Below are 20,896 nucleotides of genomic sequence, written 5' to 3'. Positions count from 1 at the left end.
TAATCACAGGGCATACACAGAGAGCTGTAAAAGCATCACACAGCGCAACAAGGGGACTGACAGACAGAGGCCACAGAGACTAGACTGGAGTCCATCTCCACCACTAACTCTCAGCATCCCAGCAGGAGAGACTGCAATGGAACCAATGCTGCATTCGGAGTGGATACACTGTGCTCTCCATGATGAAGATCAGATTTCTGTCTCAAAATGCAGTGTGTCCATGTCCGTGTGTGTTCTGCTTTTTTTCACAAGGAGTTACATCAGGGGTGGCCAAACTTTCAGTATTAAGGCTCCAGGACCTTTAACAATTGTGTAGAAGGAAGTTCAGACAGTGCAGCTTGTTGTCTCCCAGATCTGTGAGATGGCAAGCACCACCTGCTGAAATTCCCTCCTCTACCCAAAAAGGTTCAGGAGTCTTCAAACTGAAAGGTTGGCCACCCCTGAATTAAGAAGCTGACAGAACATACCAAGATTCAGGTCTACAGAGCTTGTGTCCTGAGTACACTTCCGTACTGCAGCGAGTCATGGACTCTCCGCTCACAACAGGAGAGGAAACTGAACGCTTTCCACATGCGCTGCCTCTGATGCATCCTCGGCATCACCTGGCAGGACAAAGTTCCAAACAACACAGTCCTGGAACATGCTAGAATCCCTAGCATGTATGCACTGCTGAAACAGAGAGGCCTGCGTTGGCTCGGTCATGTCGTGAGAATGGATGATGGCCGGATCCCAAAGGATCCCCTCTATGGAGAACTCGTGCAAGGAAAGCGCCCTACAGGTAGACCACAGCTGCGATACAAGGACATCTGCAAGAGGGATCTGAAGGCCTTAGGAGTGGACCTCAACAGGTGGGAAACCCTGGCCTCTGAGCGGCCCGCTTGGAGGCAGGCTGTGCAGCATGGCCTTTCCCAGTTTGAAGAGACACTTGGCCAACAGGCTGAGGCTAAGAGGCAAAGAAGGAAGGCCCATAGCCAGGGAGACAGACCAGGGACAGACTGCACTTGCTCCCGGTGTGGAAGGGATTGTCACTCCTTTTCAGTCACACTAGATTGGCCTTTTCAGTCACACTAGATGCTGTTCCAGAACCACCATTCAGACCGCGATACCAGAGTCTTTCGAGACTGAAGGCTGCCAACAGAAGGTCACCCTCACCGACTGGATATGTAATTCAACTGTCACTCTCCATCCCAGTTTGGACTTTGGAAACATTCTGAGGACTCAGTCCCCAATTTTTTTTTTAAAGCTTTGCCTTCACAGCTTCCATTCTCTGGTCCAACTTTACTAGGACATCCAATTGGCAGGCTGGGCTGGTCCATCTGTGAGGCCAACTGAAGCAAGTGCCTCAGGCAGCAGATGAGCAACCCCTCCCTCATCGGCTTGGAAAAGAAGCAGAAGTTTTATGCCAATAAAGGTGGAATGAATGAATGAAGAAGCAGAAGGGTGGAGGAGAGCAGTGGGCTTGACAGTCTCTTTTCCTCCACATCTCTAACCTCCTTGTCCTGGGCGCAGTTTATAATTATCTGCAGGATTAAAATTTATGCTAGTCTCACTGGTTCGTGTGGGTGGCTGTGTTGGTAAAATTAATATTATCATTTTAGTGAATGTCGTCTTTTTCTTTTCATGAGACAGCCCACTCGTGACATGGGTAAGCACTGTAGAGAAAGAAGCAGAATCAAATCAGCAACACTACCTACATAACCTCTTCATTGGCGAGTTCAAAAGAAGTGCCAAACCATGTTTGGAAATCAAGTATTTTCCGCTCTCCAGCAGTTTAATTTTTTTTTTTCTCCACTCAACAGTCAGTTGTCACATGTACAGAGACAGACAGATGCATAAATATCAGTGTGAACACAGTTGGAGGCAGGGTGGAGGGAGGTGTCCCACTTGCCAGAGGGTTGCCAAATTCAGTATCGGGGTGGGGGAGACTGCAAACAGGCCCCAGATCTTTGTGAGGAGGGAGATGATGGGCCTCCTCTCCACTCCAGATCAGGAACAGACTCGTAGCCAAGCTGGGGGGTTGGGTTGGGTTATGATGCTTTTTAAAGCAGTGTTTGGAAAGAGAAATTTTAGGGCTGAGAAAGATGGAGGGGGAGAAACACTCCAGAACAAAGCTTCCAAGGCTTAAGAGCAGCACAGAAGGGAGACTTTTTTTAGCTGCTGCTTCTCCTGCCAGGTCAGCCTCATGATATGACAAGTTGCACCTCCTAAAATTCCCACTGCTGTGGAAAAAAAGTTAAAGGACTAGCTGTATGGAATCTGGAAATGAAAATCAACTGGAATTTGAAAGACTTGAGGGGGGGATCCAACAGCCCAACTGAGGCTTTCAAAGAAGGATGGAGGGGTCAAAATGGACTAGACATGGCAGGTCTGTTGCCGCTCCTGGATCAGGTTGCTCAAAGGAAACAAACAGGGTGGGCAGGACTCAGGCCCTTCCACAAATACACACACAGGTTCTGGGCTTCCTGCTGCAGCAGAGAAGGTTGGAAGTTAACCCTCCAGCAATGATACAACTGTGCTTCCTGCAGTGTGGGAGGAAGGTGTCTGGGGCAGAAAACCGAGGCACTCTCTCCAACTCTGCACACTTCTTCCCACTGCCACCAAGAGCCAAGCAAATCACCAACATGCACACACCCCCCTCCCTGGAATTAAATGGCAACCCTGAAAATACCCTGGAGATGACAAGGTGCTGGAGACAGCAGCCCTTTCTTTGGCAGGGGGGAGGGGAAGGTGGCCACCACCCTGGGGGTTCCTGGCACAGAATGAGGCTTCTCCCTACCTGCCCCCCAAACCATTGTACTGAGCCACTAAGACACTTAAGAGTTCATAGCCCTCAGGTGATGCTGTCATGCGCATCAAGGCAGCGGGGAAAGGAGGCAAAGATGATGATTTGGAGAGGTGGAACCATGCCACCCCCTCCAGTGTGCAAACTGGTACCTGGCAGAAAGATTCCCCCCCCCCTGCAGTGTGGGGCTATTGGATACACAGCAGCTTCTAGACAGGTTCACAGCAGGACCATCCTAGGCTACTCCTAGTTTTCTGCTCTTCCCTCTAAACAGGAGTCCACAAGGGGAGCCAATTTTCAGAGATATGTTGCAAGCAATGCTGGGAAGAAGGGGAGCCAGAGGTGAAATAGGAGTCTGGGGGAGCTGGGGGGTGGCAGAAGGTTGCAGCAAGCTCTTAAAAGCCTCTATTGCTGGTTAGCAAAAAAAAAAAAATCAGAGACCAGACAACAAGATCCAATGAAGCTTCCTAGACCCCCCCCCCCCACATATGTTTTAATGCCATTTCTGTAATGGAAGTTCCAGTTGAAGTTGTCCACACCATTTGGCACCTACAAGATCTCTTGCCGCTCACAAGCAGGTGTCTGGGACTGGAAGGCACCAGACACCACACCAGGGATGTTTGGTGTCTTGGTGGCAGGCAAGGCAAAGCTGCCCCACCAGAGTCCTTTAAAAAGCACTGCTGCCATTGTGTAAGCCCTCACAACCCATGTGCAGTCCAGTGGGGCAGCTCTGCCCCCACACCACACATCCCTGATCCACACTTCAAAGGCAAACCGACCCTTTGGACAGACTCGTTCATCGTAGCTTCCCCTGCAAAACAATTCCAGGGTCTGTGGTTCAAGGAGGAGGCCCCAAATTCTCTATCCGAGATTCCGTTCCCCACCGCTGCTCCAGGGCTGCCCTCTCTCTGGGGAAGGCAATGACCTTGGAGATTTAGGTTTGTAGAGAAGAGGGGAAAGAGAGGAACATTTTGGAGAGGGAGAAGAGGGGAGATGTGGCGAATAGGAATATGATCCCCAGGTTTGGAGTCAAAGAGTTTGAGCTGCATGTTAAGAGGTTGGAAGCCTTGCTAATAAGGCAAGGGACAGAGGGAGGGGATTCAAAGCCAAGCCAAGATGACCGAATTAAATTTAAAATGGGGTCAGGCTTCCTCCAATACAGCTCAACCAAACAGAGGAAGACCAGAAGAGCCGCTGGCTACGCTGTTGCCTCTTGGCCCAGACGCTATTTATCCAACAGTTGCAGGCAGTCACTCTGTGGTCCAGAGAAGGCGACCAGTTCTTTGAGTACCTGAGGAGTTGGGTGCAAGGAGGTCCCTTGCCCTCTCAGGTCTTCAGTAAACAAGCATCATCCCCTGATCACAAGATCAAACCCTGAAGGACTGGACTAAAACAACAATTGCAAACCTGACTGGAAACAAGCATCTTTGTCTTTGTTGCCCCAAGGCAATCTGGGATTGCAGTTGTGCAAAAGTGCCAGGGATTCCATGGTAGAGATCCTCTCAATAAACTACAATTCCCAGAGTTCCTTTCCTGGGAGCCCTGAGCAGGGAGCAGGTCAGAAGGCAGTCTTTTGCCCCCAGAATTGTTAGCCTCCATGCACAACTGCATGCCTCGCCAATTATATGTTGGTACCCCCCCCAGCTGTGATATGGGGGGGCGCCAGGATATGACATCAGCAAAAGGGGTGGGAACCAGGCATGAAGATTCCAAAATGCAATGTGCGAGATGCCTCACTTGGGGCAAACTGGACTTTGCAAAGATCTGCCCCCCCCCAGCATAGTGTGCCCATCCAGATACCCCAGCACCTGCAAACAGAGCAGTCTAACCTCTGGCTTTCTTGGTGAGTGTGCACAAGAAGAGGTGCCAAGTCAAGATTTTTGGGCACCCTCTCCCTAAACCTGCAATAGCTGGTAGACAGAGCTGCTCATCTAAGCTCCCTTTTCCGCTGAGGATTTGTTATGGGACCCTGTGACTCTTTCTACCGAGATATATATATATATATATATATATTTCTTTTTTTCATACACAGACTTTTTTTTCTTAAACTCATTCCTGCAAACTTGGGAAAAGGAGGAAGAAAAAAAAGAAATCAAACCAAGATTGGCAAACACAACCAGGCAATCCTTAAAAAAAACAAAAAAAAAACCGCAACACAATTCTTGTAAAACACACTCACACAGCACCCCTTTTGCACGCAATGAGAAATGAGTGGAAGAAGAGGGGCGTATCTTTGCGGAAAATGGTCCTCCCCAAGCCCCGCCCCTCACCTCCCGTCCTCCCTCCTCGCCACCCGCTCGCGCAGCATGTCACAGGGTTGCACCCAGTTGTTGTCGTGCAGTCCCACCCGGCACCCCGGTGTGTCTTTGTCCGTCCGCCGGCAGCACATCCAGTAGGAGCGTCCGTAAGGCAGGTCGTGATGGTAGGGCTTGGGGTGCCAGCGGCAGAGGGAGACGTCCCCCTTCTCGTAGTGCTTCTTGCACTGCTTGCAGGGGTCGTCGCGGTAGAGGGGGTCCCTGTTCCACTTGGAGTCCGTGGCCTGCACGCCAAAGGCCTCGATGATGGACTTGAAGTAGTGGCAGGAGCACTTTAAGGCAGCCAGCGACTGCGTGGGCAGGTAGCTGAAGATCTTCACCATGATATGGTCTGGAAGGAGCAACATATACTGGCGGGGCTCCAGCAGGCGCTGGATCTTGAAGCGGATCTCCAGGAAGTCATGGGAAACATGGCGGTAGAGGCGACAGAGGGAAGTGTCCGAGGTAGCTGGCTCCAGCCCGGACCCCTCTGGCCGCTCTGGGCCCCCGTCGCTGCCGTTGGCAGAATCCAGGAAGGGACTGTCCGTCTCTCGGTTGTCCTCCGGCCTCGGCGCCTGGGCGTGGAGGAAGAAGAGCTGCCCCGGCGGCGGGTCATCACAGGAGGAGCACAGCACTTCCTGGGTGGGGGAGCCGACAGTGAGGCAGACGGTCTCTTCCTTCATGTTCTTGGTGCTGTCCTTGCCAAAGAAAACACACTGGTCCACCACGCCCGTGACGACCACGTCCACGTGGAAGCCGGACACACAGTCCCTGGGAATGGTGGCTGCTGGGCCGCCCAATTTCTCCCCGCTGGCCCGGCCACCTTCAGGGATGCCCTCCAGCTTGCTGGAACTGCCTTGGCTCTCCCCGCAGGTCATCTCGACGTCCGGGGGCTCGTTGCCGGAACTGTCTGCCCCTTTAGGGGAGGCGCTAGCCAGCAGGAAGTCCACATTGTTGGGGAGGGTGTCTCGGGAAGGGCTGATGAGCTGGTAGAGGTCACAGGTGATCTTGTCTTTGGCACGGGCCGCGCTGCCTGTCGGCGAGCCTCCACAGCTCATGAACATGCAGTTGGGGCGGGCGCTGGAGCCACCTTCGGTGGGCGAGCGTGGATCCCTGCTGCTGGAGATGCGGAAGGCGATGCGCACCTCGCCAGCGCTGTGCTGGGAGTTGGCCACACACTCCGGCGACTCCCGGCACAGGCCGTTCTGCCGCAGGACGCCCCGCTCCCGCTGCTGTGACTCGAAGTGGGCCACTGCCTCCGCAACCCGGCTGCAGTCTGTGCCCCCACCCAGCGAGGCTGCCCTCTTCTCCCCACCATCCCCTTGCTCTTGCTCCGTGGACACAAAAACCATGGGAGACGGGGGCGGCCTGGTCGCGGGTGCTGGGGCAGCAGGCGGGCTCGGTCTGGGGTAGTTCTGCAAGGCCAAAGCCGTCCGTTGCTCCACCAGGGCGACCATCTCGGCCACCGAGAGGAGGTCGGTGGCGTCGCTGCCTGGCTCGGCATGGGACTCCGGACAAAGGCACACATCCTCCGCTTCCTTGCTCTCCTCCTTGCTCTTGAGCAGGCAGGCTTTACTCTTGCTGGGGTCGTGAGACCGCCGGCGGCGCTTGGCCTTGGAGCTGTCACTCCCCCAGTTCCCTTTGACCTTCATGGCGCTGGCTCGACTTCCACTGCTGCACTGGTGGGCGACGAAGAACGCAATCTTCTCCTTGGTGTTGCCTGGCTTGATGACATACCACGTATCCAAGAGCACCCTGCCCTCTTCCACCTGGCTGGGGCTGGGAGAAACCGCGGGGGGTGGAGGCGGAGGGGTAGGTGGAGTGTTCTCGGAACAGGCCTCACTGCCGCCCCCACTGGCCTCCTCTTCCTTGGCCTTGCAGGCAAAATCTCCAAAGGCCTTTCTCACCTGGCCGCCGCTGCACTGCTTGTTCTGCGAATAGGTGCCGAAGGGACGCGGGCACCATAGCTGGATGTGGGAGAAAGTGTTCTGATCCATCACTGTCTCATGGCAAAGAGGCAGGGGGAAGGCGGCACCCCCCCTAGCTCATGAAAGACTGCTCAGAATGGTCATCCCAGAGCCGTGGAGATACCTGCAGGGGCAAGAGAAGAGAGAGACACGATTGTCAGGAAAGATGCCCACTGGCAGGACTCTGTGTACTCTGTGGCTCCTTTCAAGCCCTGGGTGCACAAGTTAATTCTCTGAACATGTCAGCTTTGGTTAACAAAAGAGGCGGTCAAGTTTCTAGACCTCATGGCTAGAAAGCACAAAGGCCATGTTTAGTGAGATCTTGGGACGCATGCGCAATGCTGCTGCACACCTCGCTAGAGACCAAGCTGTGCGATGCATTCACAGAGCACAGACGCCTCTAGCTATTAGCAAGTTCCAACCCTATGAACTGCAGCTATTATTACACAGCTCCACCCCTGGACTTGCACCTGGTGGAAAGTCCAATTTCCAAGCAGCTTTCTGGGCAGCTGATGGAAGGAAAAGAGAACCGGTCTCGCGAGACTCACAGGGGCTGGGGTGGGAGGACTGCAGCTTCTAAATAAAATAAAAACAAATCTCTGGTCCTCAGGAAAAGAGGGACTGGCTGGGAGTGTTTGGAGGTGCTGGGCAGCACCTGCTACAGAAGCCCTGCCCTGCCCCTCACCTAGGCCTGTTGCAGTCCTCCCTGGTCACCTGCCTTCTGCCCCATCAGCTTCTTCCATTGCCCAATTCCTTCACCACCTTGATCCTGGCAGCTATGGACAAACGCCGCTCGGCCCCCTGTACACTCTTGCAGGTTGTCGGCTCAGGTTCTCCACAGCTGCCTGCATAATTTAATCCAAGAGTCCAGCTTACAAGGAAAAAGGAAGCTCAGCCAGTCGAAGGATCCAGTTACAACACCCAAAAGGACAGGGCAGAAGCAGCCGGGAGGCGGCAGGTGGGCTGGGCGGAGGCAGCCGAGGAGGGGCAGTTTCGTAGGTGGGGAAAAGAGGTCCTTGGTGGCAGGAAGAGAGGAAAGGGCTTACAAACATTTAATATCAACTGCATTTGTTTAACCTGGAATTGGCATCACCTTACAGGACAGGCTCACAGGACAGACAACAGATCTTAACAAGCAATACACACACCTGAAGATAACTGCAATGTGTGGAAAGAGAGGAGAGTGATGGGCTAGAGCAGGGGTGTCCAAAGTTTTTGGCAGGAGGGCCACATCAGCTCTCTGACACTGTGTTCGGGGGCCGGGGAAAGAAAGAATCAATTTACATTTAAAATTTGAATCAATTTACATAAGTTTACATAAATGAATATATTAAAGATGAATGAATGAAGGTCTTGCAATAGCTCAAGGCCTATAAAAGGCCTGGCACAAAGCAAGACTGGCCTTGCCTTTGCTGCCGCTACTGCATCACAGACGTGAAACAGCAAGAAGTGGAGGGAGCCCTCATGCCACAGCTCATGCGAGAGGTCAAACAGTCGCCCTCACACTGAGAGCAGTTGCATTGGGCCAGTGCAGGCTGCAACAAATCTCTGGAGGGCCAGAGACTCATTGGAGACTGGGGGCTCCCTGAGGACCGCATTGAGAGGCCTCGAGGGCCGCAAGTGGCCCCAGGGCCAGGGTTTGGGCACCCCTGGGCTAGAGCATCAGAGATATTCAAAGAAGCTCTAGCCCTACCTTGCAGAGTTGCTGTAAGGTTAACTGAGATAATGTACGTAATGTACTTGGAACACTCTGAAGGGATATACAAGTCCTAAATATTATTATTCCTATTAAGACATGGTACTATATACACAGACCTGTGAAACTGAGGAGCAGAAAAATCTCTTTTAATATTTATGGTGCTTTTATATGAATTTGGGGTGCTGATTCCAAAAATGGCATCCGTTTAGTTCAATCATGTCTCGTTTCAGAGCAAAGCCTTTTTCGTAAGCATCCCCAAAATACCCAGCATTAAACAGCAAAATGTGTGCCGTTATCATCAAGTTCAAAATTAATGTTCGCCCTTATCAAGGGTCAAGGCTGACCCCTAAATTTTTTTTCCCCTCATGAAACCATGAGGACCAGACACTTGACTTGCTCTTTTAAAAACAAAACTTGAGATCCTTAAACGAAGAGGGAAGGAAAAGCACTGACCTCAATGTGTGAGGTGCAGAAGGTGGGAATGCTCTCCCCAAGGGCTGAGAAATTCCTCTAGTTTGGAGATGTTAACAACAGAAGCAGCTGATGGGCCCAAATCCATCTTTCCCCCTCTGGCTTCAACATCCTTGTGGAGCTCTGAGGCATGATCAGAGGGCAGCCACCCTCCTGGGCAGGCCCGGACTGCCTCCTGGCGCTTTAACCATCACGGCTGTGAAACAGGATTAAGGGTATCTGTGCTCCCATAGCTGCCATATTAAAAACCTCACAATCATTGCCTCGCCCAGGGATTCAGCAGCAATTCTCACTTATAGAGAAAGCTAAAAGAGATTGTGTGGAAGAAGACACACCACATCGCCCATTCTTTTAAAAACCCGTCTCTTCTATTTGTGTGGTTAACAGAAAGAGAGCAAAATCCGAGTAGAGGGACCTGCTACACAAAAAAGGGCTAGATTTATCCCTCTTTGTTTTTGCCAGTTCACAGGTACACGGCGTACCTGTTTGCAGGGGAGAGAAAAAGATGACAGACTGGCAAGAACCACCCAACAGTGGGCACCTTCCTGGAGTGGCAGCTTTTGCTCAACTGTGAATGCCCATATTCATTCCTGATCCATTGCTTCTAGGCCTGCTGCAGCCAGCATTTACTACTACTCATGCAAATAGGTCTGAGATGAGGATGGGGATTGGGGCAACAGCAGGAGATGACCAAGGTTTCCTAAAGCAGGGTGAAGTAATACTATTTCTCTACAGATGGTTTGGGGAGGGGAAGAGGAAGGTGGGTCTCTACCAAGGTTGCCAAGTCCCCTGTTCCCCCCACACAATCTGTTATTTTCCCCTCCCTCTTAGCTTTCTGACAATACCACTCCCCACCTGTAATGGAAAAGTGATTCCACAGGAAGAAGTGGAACACAGAGATTTGCAGATATTTAAAGAGGATTCCTTGGCCCAAATATCATTTTTAGGTACCTGGGAGACCCAGCTCCTGCATCAGATGTGCCTGATGAGGCCTAGCTCTCACTGAGATGGTCAAACTGTGTCCCGACAATACCACTTCTGACTACAAATGGAGCTGAATGAATACATAAATCCCTACACATGGAAAACTAGCATGTTAGGGGAAAAGGTTCCTGCCTAGCCTTCTTGACAGGCTAGATTTCTACATGTAGGGATTTTTATTTTTAACCCTTTTTTGCCCTGCCCAAAGGGGTACACATTTGGTTCCTGCTGTGTAAATGCACAACATATTTCTGTTGGGCAGAAATGGCTCAATGAAGGGACATTTCATTACCTGTGAAGTGAAATACCTTGAGCTTCCCAGATTGGTGCAAACCGAAGTCTAAGAACTAAACAAAGTGTAGTGTCTTAATGACAGGATTTTCCTCTTGGAAGGTTGAAACAATGATATAAAATATACGTTGGCGGACGAGCTGTGTCATGCACTGTGGGTACAGTACGTATTTCCAACGTGATCCCCAACAATCAATAACCTGTCTGTTCCTTTTGTCAGTCCGAAGCTGGCTTTCACTCTGAGGCACAAGGCTGCTCCAGGGCCCCGACCTAAAAATTCTCTGTAAACTAATGGAAATAGCATTGTTTGCTACCCTGACTCTCTTGATTCTCAAGAACAGGAAATGTTATCCTGGGCTACCCCATCACCATGCGCACGCAGGGGAAAGGGGTATTTTGTCTTGGCCAGAGTGCAATCATAGGGATTGTTACAACCCTTGCAAATGCATAACCCAATCCTGAAAGTGCCACATTAAAAAAAAACTCCAGAGTGGGGGTGGACACATGTGGGGGTGCGCGCATGTGGGGTGTGCAAAGCAGCGGAGGCCCAGAAAGTCAACAAGCAGCATCTGTCGAGCCGCGCCCCCTCTTCCCCACTCATCTACTGGCAAGGCCCACTCAAAAACGCACCCAGAAGGGAGCAGGCGAGTCTTCCACTCAGGGGGCCCGTCCCTGTGGCCTTGGGGTTTCCTGACCCTTTGTAAACAAAATCCCAGGACACGTGGGAGCTTTCCCACAGAGAACCTCCTCCTTCCACACAAGCCACATTTGTTCAGGATGGGCGTGAGCGCGTGAACAACAACACCGCCGCCCGAGCATGAACACAATGCGCCTGGGACGGCCGAGGGGCGCCCACACACCCCCTGAGCCAAGCGCCTCCCTCCAAGCGCAGCCTTTGGGACTCAGCGCACCCCACAAGTCCCACAGGTGTGGGTGGGGGAGGAGGGCACGCCGGGCCCAGAGGCCCCATGGAGGCATCGCCTCTGCACCCCTCCAAAACACACTCCCCCCCCCCCGCGTCCTTACCTGGTACCCAGAGCTGCAGGGAAGTGGGGGGGAGGTCCAGGCTGGGGGGGAAGAGCCTCCACTGAAGAAGCTACATCTCTGCTTGGAGGCCTGCAAATTACAAGAGAATAAGGAAATCCACAGGTTGCAAAGGAGCCTTTTGCTAACACAAGGGGGAAAGGGGAGGGGCTGGCTCCAGAAGTGGGGGGGGGGAATTTTCCTGGCAATCAAAGGGCCCCCCTCCTATCCAAGTGAGTGTGTATGCAGGGGGGCTATCTGATCTCTTAAAGGGCCAGCAGCCCCATCCTGCTGGCCCCTGCATGCCCCCCCCTTGGGCAATACAATAGGGGCCTTTAATCCACCGGCCTGCAACTCTCCCCCCCCCAACACACACACACCAGCAGCCAGCCTCAGCCATTTGTTGACAGACATATGCATGGCGCCTGGCAGCCAATCGGAGCACGGCGTTTGGGGCATGCCCATATATGGATGACAGCAGAGGCTCAGCCTAGCCCTTGCTCCTGCTCTCCCAGTTAGGGACCGTCTTGCAATTCGTCCTGGGAGGAAGAGGAGAAAGGGGGAGAGGCCAGTCCCAAAAGGGGCAGGAACAGGAGAGGGTTGGACGGTGCAGTCCTGGATCGGCTGGTTCCATCCCAGGGGTTGAGCTCCGGGTCACTCATTCACTACTAGGGAGGACATCAGACCTGCTCGGAAGTCTGGCATCCTGAGTCCCACTGTAACCAGTTTGGAGAGCAAGATGGGGGGTAGTGACACCCCCCCATCTTTGTCTCCTCCCCACACTGCCAGCAATTGGCAATCAAAGGTAGACTGCTCCGAGGCTGGAGGCTCCATCCAACCCTGTACATACAGTCTCTCTCTCTCTCTCTCTCTGAGTAAACTTGCCATATGCTAAATAAATAAATAAGAGTAAACAAAGCCTCCCCACCACCACCATGACACTCAAGGACTTTCAGAACAAAAGTTACAACTGTCAAGCCAGCTCGGTCTTCCCCTCTATTTAAGGGAGTGATTCCTCCCCACCCAACCCAAACATCTGGCTTTCACAGCTGCTCTGGTCTGAGTCATCCAAAATGTTGTCAACACAAAACTTTTTAAAGAACATTAATTTTTAGAGGTGAGCCATGGGGGGGAGGGGGAGGAAACACTAGGACACCAAGAAATCTTGCTAAGTTTTGCAAAGGGAGACCCACCATCTCTTCCCCAAGCGTCTGTCCGTGGAAGAGAAGGAGTGGACACAATGCCATTCAAATCAGAAAAATTTGAAATATCACCCGTTTAGTCCTGATCAGAACTATTTAATCCAAGTAGACAGCTAGTCAATGATAATGCCAAGCTGGTGGGGGGTTTTCTGTCCTTTTTTGTCCAGAGTTCCAGAGCCTGAATATAGGACTGGTCACACAGGGGGAATTGCATTCCCTCCCAAATTTAAAAGTCCTAGGTAATCTTCCCCAAAGTATTGTCTTTGGGAGCCCCAAAAGGGCTGCCATACACAACAGAGAAGACCTCCAGCATTAACAGTCACATACATACACATCTCTGTTACAGCACAGGCTAGGCATGTCTACTCCAGAGTAGGACTCACTGAATACAATAGGACTTACTCCCAGGAAAGTGGGCACAGGATTGCAGCCTTGCTCTTCACAAGGCCCCTTGCCTCTTTTGCCTGCCTTCCAGCTGGGCTGCAGGGGACCACCTCAAGCTGACAGCCCCCTGCCAGAAGGGAAAGTTCCTCCTGACCACCCCCAAACACACACTTCCTTCCAGCCCAGGAAATCAAGAATACAAAAGATGAAAATACAGGCCACACAATACCTTTTACTGGGACCAACTGGTTGAATCCGCAAGATTAAGTTGTACAAGTGGAGTTAACCTTACAGCCTTAAGTTGTACAATAACTCCCACCTGTACAACCTTAAGTTGTACAATAACTCCCACGTAATTATTATAATTATTATTATTATATAATAATAATAATAATAATAATAATAATAATAATAATAATAATAATAATAATAATAAAAATGCTCCCACATGTCCTGGGATTTTGTTTACAAAGGGTCAGGAAAATGGGCCCAGAGCTACACAGTACCCATAAGTGCATCTTTTGGAGGGTCTCTTAGATCTTAAAAAGTAGAAGCTGGAGATTCCCAGTTTTCTTTGAAGGAAGGAAAGTCCCTTCTTTGAAGGTAGCTACAGAGAGCTAAGTTTCTAGCTCTCATGATAGCAGACAAAAGTCTGAAACTCTCTATGGCAAATACCTAAAGGATCAAAACAAGAAAGCTAGGAAAGAAAAGCCCCAAACTCACTGCATTTTTCAACTCTTATGTCAATTATCTGTATCTCTATCTAAGAATCAATGGCTTTGTGGCTGTAGCAGGAAATGCAAAGCAAGAAAGACAATAACTTTTAGAGTGCCATTTGGTTAAGTGGGGACAACTGCCTCACCCTGAGTGAGATTACTGCTCTAGCCAGCCCCGTCCCCCAGTGTTGAAATCCCTCCTCTCAAACATAAACAGAGAGCATGAAATGGCACCTCTGCCAGGGTTCACAAGACTGTACTGTACAGCCAGCCATTTGCCTCCCTCGGGAACACCAGAACAGTCAACACTGTCTTTTTTTGACAGTGGTGAATTCAAGGTTGTTTCCCCCTTGGACTGCCATGCCCTGGTTGTTTTGATTGGGCACTGTCAATTACACTCTCCACCCCTAACCACTTCCCAGTGAGTTCCAAAGATCAAAGTGTAACTAGAGGAGGAAAAAACAATGCCATTTATTCCTTTTTAAAGCTTCTTAAGTATCAGTTTCAGTAAGAGACAGAAACCAGGGTAGGGAATCTTCAAAGAGGGTCTGCACAATCACATTACATTAATAAGAACTATTATTATTTAGTTCAATGGTCTTCAACCTTTTTTGTGCCATAATCTCAATTAATCAATCAAGTATGAGACTGGAGACCCACCCCTGATCCTGCCCCCCCTCCCAGGACCCGATTCACCCATCCCCCTTTGACAAGTTTTCCCCATCACCCATGTCTGCACAACAACCCTGAGCAGGGCTGGCCTTAGGAGCTGTGGGGCAAGATAAGAGGCTATGCAGGATTGTATCAGGAACTCAGCTTTGATAAGGCAGGACCAAAATTGGATTGGATCCAAGCCCTCTCTTGCAAAGGCTTTGAAAGGTTGCCGTGAACTCCCCCAATGAGGTTTTGCCACCCCATTGGGGTCACGACCCAAATGTTGAAGAAAACTGCTTTAGAAAATGCACTGACTGCTCAGAGTGCTTCATATACATCAGGGGTGTCCAAACTTTTTGGTAGGAGGGCCACATCATCTCTCTGACACTGTGTCGGGGGCCAGGGGGAAAAAATTAATTTAGATTTCAAATTTGAATAAATGAATATATTAGAGATTGAATTTATATGAATGAATGATAGCCTTGCAATAGCTCAAGGCCTATAAAAGGATTTGCACACAGCAAGGCCATACTTTCCTTCACTGCTGTTGCTGCATCACAGACTTGAAACAGCAAGTGGTGGAAAGAGCCCTCGTCTCACAGCTCATGCGAGAGGTCAAACAGTCACCCTCACGCTGAGAGCAGTTGTGCTGGGCCAGTGTGGGCTCCAGTTAGTCTTAGGAGGGCCAGAGGCTCATTGAAGACTGGGGGCTCCTTAAGGGCCAGATTGGGAGACCCTGAGGGCCTGGGTTTGGGCACCCCTGATATACATGAACGTGCAACATCCTTGTAAGGTAGGCCAGCACAAATCACCATATTGCAGGTGGAGGGAGAGGCAGAGACAGTGTCCTTCTGAAGGCCACCTAAAGAGTTCACAGTCAACATGAGCTTTCAACTGAGGCGTCTCCAGCTCACCCGCTTAGTTCCCGAGTGCAGTGATGACCTTGCAAATGATGAAATTAAGAGCTGCTTGGCTGGAGGCAAGGCAGTGAGCCACCTCTGGCACCTGGCCAAGCGCAAGGCTTGAAATTAAATCTCACTCTCAAAGTATTCCTCCTGCAACCCTGTAATTAAACCGGTGTAACTCACCAACGCAGAACTGTGAGGGAGCAGAGGAAGCTCAAAAGCTGTGCCACGATTGCGCAAGCAAAGGTGAAAGTTACACAGCAAAGGAATGGAGTGCCCCTGGGCATTGTCAGACAACCTGACTCATGAGCACAACTCAAGCATTTCCAAGCCTCTGCCATCTGGGAGCTGGTTCTGTCCGCAAGGGTGCAGAGCCTTCAGTCAAGTGACTTTGCTCATTCTGAGCAAGCCACTTTCCAAAAACAGAACAGGCAATGCTAGCAGATGATATACACCAGAATATAAGGTGGGAACTGGGAATCCGTGCAGTGAAGGTTGGGAGGCGGAAATCTCAGGCTGCTGTCCCCAGGGAAGGGACAGAGAGTTCAGTAGGTTGAAGTGGGGTGGGGGGGAGAATCTATTTCTAGATCAGAGAAGGGTACATGGCCCTTGTTGGCAACTAGCTTTATAGGAGGGTGACAGAACAGGGCAGTCCTCTCTCTTGCAAACTTAACTAGAAAGCATCATTATATAAGAGGTTTGGCAACAGGTGGGGGGATGGCAGTTGGTACCACTCAGGGTGATGGATTCAGGTCCCCAGGTACCACTCAGATCCCCAGGTCCCGCTGTTGCTCATCTGTGGCATCAGTCAGGATCTGAACAGAACTTACTGCATACTGTCCCGTTGTGAATCACATCTCTTCCCTTCCTGAGTGCTGCAGCTTGTACAATTTCTGAGGAAATTGTACCCTGGAGAGATGATACAGCCAGCAACCTGATCGCAGCTCCAATGCTCTCTTATTCTATGGAGTGCAGAAAACTGATGCCCAGTTCTCGCCGGGCTTCTCTCCTACTTCCTCCTGCAAAGTCCAATGACTCCTCCACACGTCAGAGCTGTGGCCAGGGTTGGAACACAACACCACTGCAAAGTCCACTCCTGCCCAACCCAAGACAGAAATCCAGCATGGAACCTGACACAGCATAATAGTGTACATGCACAAAACTCCCTTAACACCGAGACACACTCAGCACAGCCACCCACTAGGATTTTGGACAGGGCTACCTACCCACTCCAACCTGCATTCAGAACCACATGCTCCTTCCCTGGATGGAAGCAGGTGAGCTTTCTTTCCTGCCTTCCCAAAGGCTGTAGGAAAAGGTTGCCACCTTCTTCCCACAGCCCTTGCTCCTGTGCTTTTAGTAGAGAGCCATCGAGGGGGTGACACTTTTCCTGGCATGGAAAGAGGGAGAAGCTTCTCATGCTGGAGTTATTGGCAGAGAAGCAGGGATAGGAAAAGGAAGTTGGCAACATTCTTCCTTGCCCCCCCCCAATACGCTGATAGAGGGAGAAGCTTCTCATGTTGGAGTTACAGGCAGAGGAGCAAGACTGGGAAAAGGAAGTTGGCAACCCTCATCCTTGCCCCCCAAGTACTCCCCCTTAACCTGGAAGGAAGCTCAGCTCTCCCACCCACCCAATTCCTCACCCTCCACACTTCCTGCCCCTCCCATCTCTCATCCTCCCACCTGGGAAACTTCAGGCTCCTTCCCTGCATCAAGCAGCTCCTCTGACTTCCTGGTTGCTCACCGCGCATGCGCCGACCCTCCTTGAACGTTCATAGTCCAGATCCTGATCAGCTCCCTCCCATCCCAAGCCGCAAAGGAGTCTGGGGATTGTAGTCTTTCCCTCCCTGTAGTTGAGCCTCTTGCAAAGTGCTTAAGACTCTCCTGGGTAGTGTTGTCCTTTTCCCATTTATGAAAGGGTCCTTCTGAGGACTGGGCTGAGGTCAAAAATTGTGTGCCTCTGAGCATGTGCAAAGTGCCCCCCTTTTTTTCCCCTTTCTCAGTGGAGCAATGTCCCTTTTTCTAAAAGAAATCTAAACTTTAGACACAAACAGTGGGTCAGAACCTGATTCTTGGTGGGTAGCCAAAGGGTGATGGAAAGATCAGATAACTAATTGCATTAAGCCCTGAGGCTATTGAAAACTTAGATACTGTAGCTGCTAATTCCCCGGCAAAGAGCTCAGCTCCTGCAGTTTGCAAGATTGCGGCTAACTGCCCTGCAAGGAGCTGGGCTCCTGCAGTTTGCAAGCCTGTGTAAATATAGGGAGATAAGAACATAAGAGCCCTGCTGGATCAGGCCCAGGGCCCATCCACTCCAGTTTCCTGCATCTCACAGTGGCCCAACAGATGCCTCCAGGAACACACAAGGCAACAAGAGACCAGCATCCTGGTGCCCTCCCTTGCATCTGGCATGAGATAAATGTTTGACAAGTCTTTTTCTGGTTATTATTACTTATAAATAAAGTAAAATAAAAATATTTCTTTATAGATCTCTTTTTTTAACGTTTGGTAAACGTAGGTCGGTCCAAATAGACTGCCATTTTAAAAGTGGGTCTTGGTGCTAAAAAGTTTGAGAACGACTTATCTAAAGGCATCCAAAAGGGGCCCTGATCCTCAGTCCAAGCAGGCATTCAGGGAAGGAATTGAGGTGTATAAGAACATAAGAACAGCCCCACATCAGGCCATAGGCCCTTCTAGTCCAGCTTCCTGTATCTCACAGCGGCCCACCAAATGCCCCTGGGAGCACACCAGATAACAAGAGACCTCATCCTGGTGCCCTCCCTTGCATCTGGCCTTCTGACATAGCCCATTTCTAAAATCAGGAGGCTGCACATACACATCATGGCTTGTAACCCGTAATGGATTTTTCCTCCAGAAACTTGTCCAATCCCCTTAAGGCGTCCAGGCCAAACGCCATCACCACATCCTGTAGCACAGAGTTCCACAGACCAACCACATGCTAAGTAAAGAAATATTTTCTTTTGTCTGTTCTAACTCTCCCAACACTCAGTTTTAGTGGATGTCCCCTGGTTCTGGTATTATGTGAGAATGTAAAGAGCATCTCTCTATCCACTCTGTCCATCCCCTGCATAATTTTGTATGTCTCAATCATGTCCCCCCTCAGGCGCCTCTTTTCTAGGCTGAAGAGACCGAAACGCCGTAGCCTTTCCTCATAAGGAAGGTGCCCCAGCCCAGTAATCATCTTAGTCGCTCTCTTTTGCACCTTTTCCATTTCCACTATGTCTTTTTTGAGATGCGGCAACCAGAACTGGACACAATACTCCAGGTGTGGCCTTACCATCGATTTGCACAACAGCATTATAATATTAGCCGTTTTGTTCTCAATACCTTTTCTAATGATCCCAAGCATAGAATTGGCCTTCTTCACTGCCGCTGCACATCGGGTTGACACTTTCATCGACCTGTCCACCACCACCCCAAGATCTCTCTCCTGATCTGTCACAGACAGCTCAGAACCCAGCAGCCTATATGTGAAGTTTTGATTTTTTGCCCCAATGTGCATGACTTTACACTTACTGACATTGAAGCGCATCTGCCATTTTGTTGCCCATTCTGCCAGTCTGGAGAGATCCTTCTGGAGCTCCTCACAATCACTTCTGGTCTTCACCACTCGGAAAAGTTTGGTGTGGTCTGCAAACTTAGCCACCTCACTGCTCAACCCTGTCTCCAGGTGGTTTATGAAGAGTCATAAGGCGTAGTCAGAGTGGGCAGCAGGCTTCCTGGGCTGTAGGTACAGGAGATCCATCTGCTGCAGGTTCCAGGACCCAGGTGCTTCTGGATGGCAGCTTGGAGTGGCCCAGCTTATAGGGGCACCTGAATGCAGCACAAGGCAGGTGGCAGCTCAGGTGGGATTCCAAAGAGACATAGACCTTGACTCTGAGAGTTGGGGTAATTATAGGCTTCTTTGGGATCAGAGAGGTGAATTGTGATAAGTCAGGGCAGGTAAGGGGGAAGAGGGCAGAGGTCATTGGACATAGCCGGGGGGGGGGGCACAGACACCCTGGCACCAACAGCAGATTGCCCAAAACCTGTTTTGACTGGTTAACAATAAGCATCAATTAAGTCAGAGGGCTGTGAAGATTGGCATTGTAGGATGTACAATTGAACAGTCTGATGAGATCTTGGATGGGGAAGTCTTTGTAAGAAAGTCCTCAAAAGCTTCTGGGCTCTCTTGATTTGATTATCAAAGGGGGAAAACCTGCCTGGTCGCATCTGGCCTGGAGAGCTCTTGGTCTGCTGGACACTCCCATATCCATATTGAGAGGTTGCACAAGACCTTGGTGTGAGTCACAGAGGCTTGCAAGATGTGACCTCCCTTCCTATGGAGCACAAACTCCATCCCCTCTGGCCACTTGGTTTACATGGCTTCAAAATGGAGTCAGCCTGGTGTTGGTGGTGGGGGATCTGTGCAATGCTAGTGATGTTCTGAAAACATCAGGGAGCGAACCAACCATCATGCTTAGTAAACAAAAAAAGCAAAACAAAGAGCTGTTTTTAAGACTTCACTTTAATGTACATTGCTGTCCTTGCTCAAGGATAACAATCACTTTTCCCAAACCGAGTATCAAACATCCCAATTAAACAGCTGCACAACTGCGGTAAACCCCAACCTGCCAGTTAAACCCAGCCTCCAAAATCGAACCCAAACTGGGAAAGGATTTGAAGTCTGGCAAGCCTGGGGGGAGGCAGGAAGTGACTCTCACAGCTGATACAGCAGCCCCCAGAATGGCTGACTTCCTTCTTGCACAGTCTGATTTCTTCTAGTAGACTGTGATCCATTAAAGTGATGCTGCAAGAATGCACAACCAGGATCTCTGAAGCCAGACCTAATTATGTTCCGCAATCATCCTGAATGCGCACTCTTGCTTAAGACCTTCAGAAGTTCAGTTATCCCAGAAGGATTCGGGACACCAACATACCATTGCACTGCTTCCAGTTGGAAGAGACAAGCCTGGTCTAGATGGACCACTGGTTTCACTTGGTATAAACAAGGACGGTCCAATTCTTGCTGGTTCCTGTGGTGGTGTCTTAAATACTCCCCCCCCCTTGTTACCTGGCGACGTACCAGCTTCTCTTCCTCCCGCTCCCTGGACTGCAAAAAGAAGAGGCAAAAGGAGCAGGAGGTGGAGAGGAAAGGAGAGTGGATTTATAGGAAGCCCACTCTTCCCTCTGTGACCCCCTTCTGCTCTGTCCCCTTCGTCCTTTTCCTATCCAGGAAGTGTGAGAAGCAGTGGAGGCAATTGGGTGGGCAGAGATGTTTGTTTCTGGCCAATTTGTGCCTGAGGCGACCACCTCAGCTGGCCTCATGGAAGAGCCAGTCCTGGGTATGAGCCACTTTCTTACATTGCTGAAGGCTGGCCAATGGTGAATGGTCTCCATTATCCTGCCCTGCTATAGAGCCAACATGTGATACCGTGATACCAGTGTCTGCTGTCTTATTTGGCCTCAGATGTTATGAGGACCAGGTCTCAGCTATGTGGAGGGGGGGCAGGTTGTTACGGGGTTT

General features: G+C 50.6%; 2 protein-coding genes across 3 annotated transcripts in view; both read right to left on the bottom strand.

Moving 5' to 3' along the window:
* Positions 1 to 4,791: 4,791 nt before the first annotated feature.
* Positions 4,792 to 17,108, bottom strand: FBXO46 (F-box protein 46). 2 transcript variants are annotated; one of them, XM_066639050.1, is made up of 3 exons: positions 17,053 to 17,108; positions 11,512 to 11,601; positions 4,792 to 7,167 (listed from the first exon to the last, which is right to left on the bottom strand). In XM_066639050.1, exon 3 carries the CDS (start codon positions 7,071 to 7,073, stop codon positions 5,049 to 5,051), a length of 2,025 nt encoding a protein of 674 aa, XP_066495147.1. In that variant the 5' UTR covers positions 7,074 to 7,167; positions 11,512 to 11,601; positions 17,053 to 17,108; the 3' UTR covers positions 4,792 to 5,048. The 2 variants fall into 2 exon arrangements, with proteins under 2 accessions (XP_066495147.1, XP_066495146.1); XM_066639049.1 differs by lacking the exon at positions 17,053 to 17,108 and having other exon boundaries at positions 11,512 to 11,850.
* GIPR (gastric inhibitory polypeptide receptor) overlaps positions 7,117 to 20,896 on the bottom strand; it is a 35,852-nt gene continuing 22,072 nt past the window's right edge. The window contains exons 15-16 of the mRNA XM_066638124.1: positions 20,444 to 20,482; positions 7,117 to 7,167 (exon numbers count right to left, since the gene is read on the bottom strand). Of these exons, the coding sequence (XP_066494221.1) occupies positions 7,117 to 7,167; positions 20,444 to 20,482 (90 nt within the window). The remainder of the gene's footprint in view (positions 7,168 to 20,443; positions 20,483 to 20,896) is intronic.

This window comes from Tiliqua scincoides, chromosome 10 (assembly GCF_035046505.1).
Source record: "Tiliqua scincoides isolate rTilSci1 chromosome 10, rTilSci1.hap2, whole genome shotgun sequence".
In the NCBI taxonomy this organism is placed as follows: domain Eukaryota; kingdom Metazoa; phylum Chordata; class Lepidosauria; order Squamata; family Scincidae; genus Tiliqua; species Tiliqua scincoides.
The sequence above is the reverse complement of the archived record's forward strand: the minus strand, read 5'-3'. Positions and strand labels throughout refer to the sequence as shown.

Excerpts from the sequence above, each read along its gene's own strand:
- FBXO46 (XM_066639050.1), bottom strand. The coding sequence starts at position 7,073 with ATGGATCAGAACACTTTCTCCCACATCCAGCTATGGTGCCCGCGTCCC.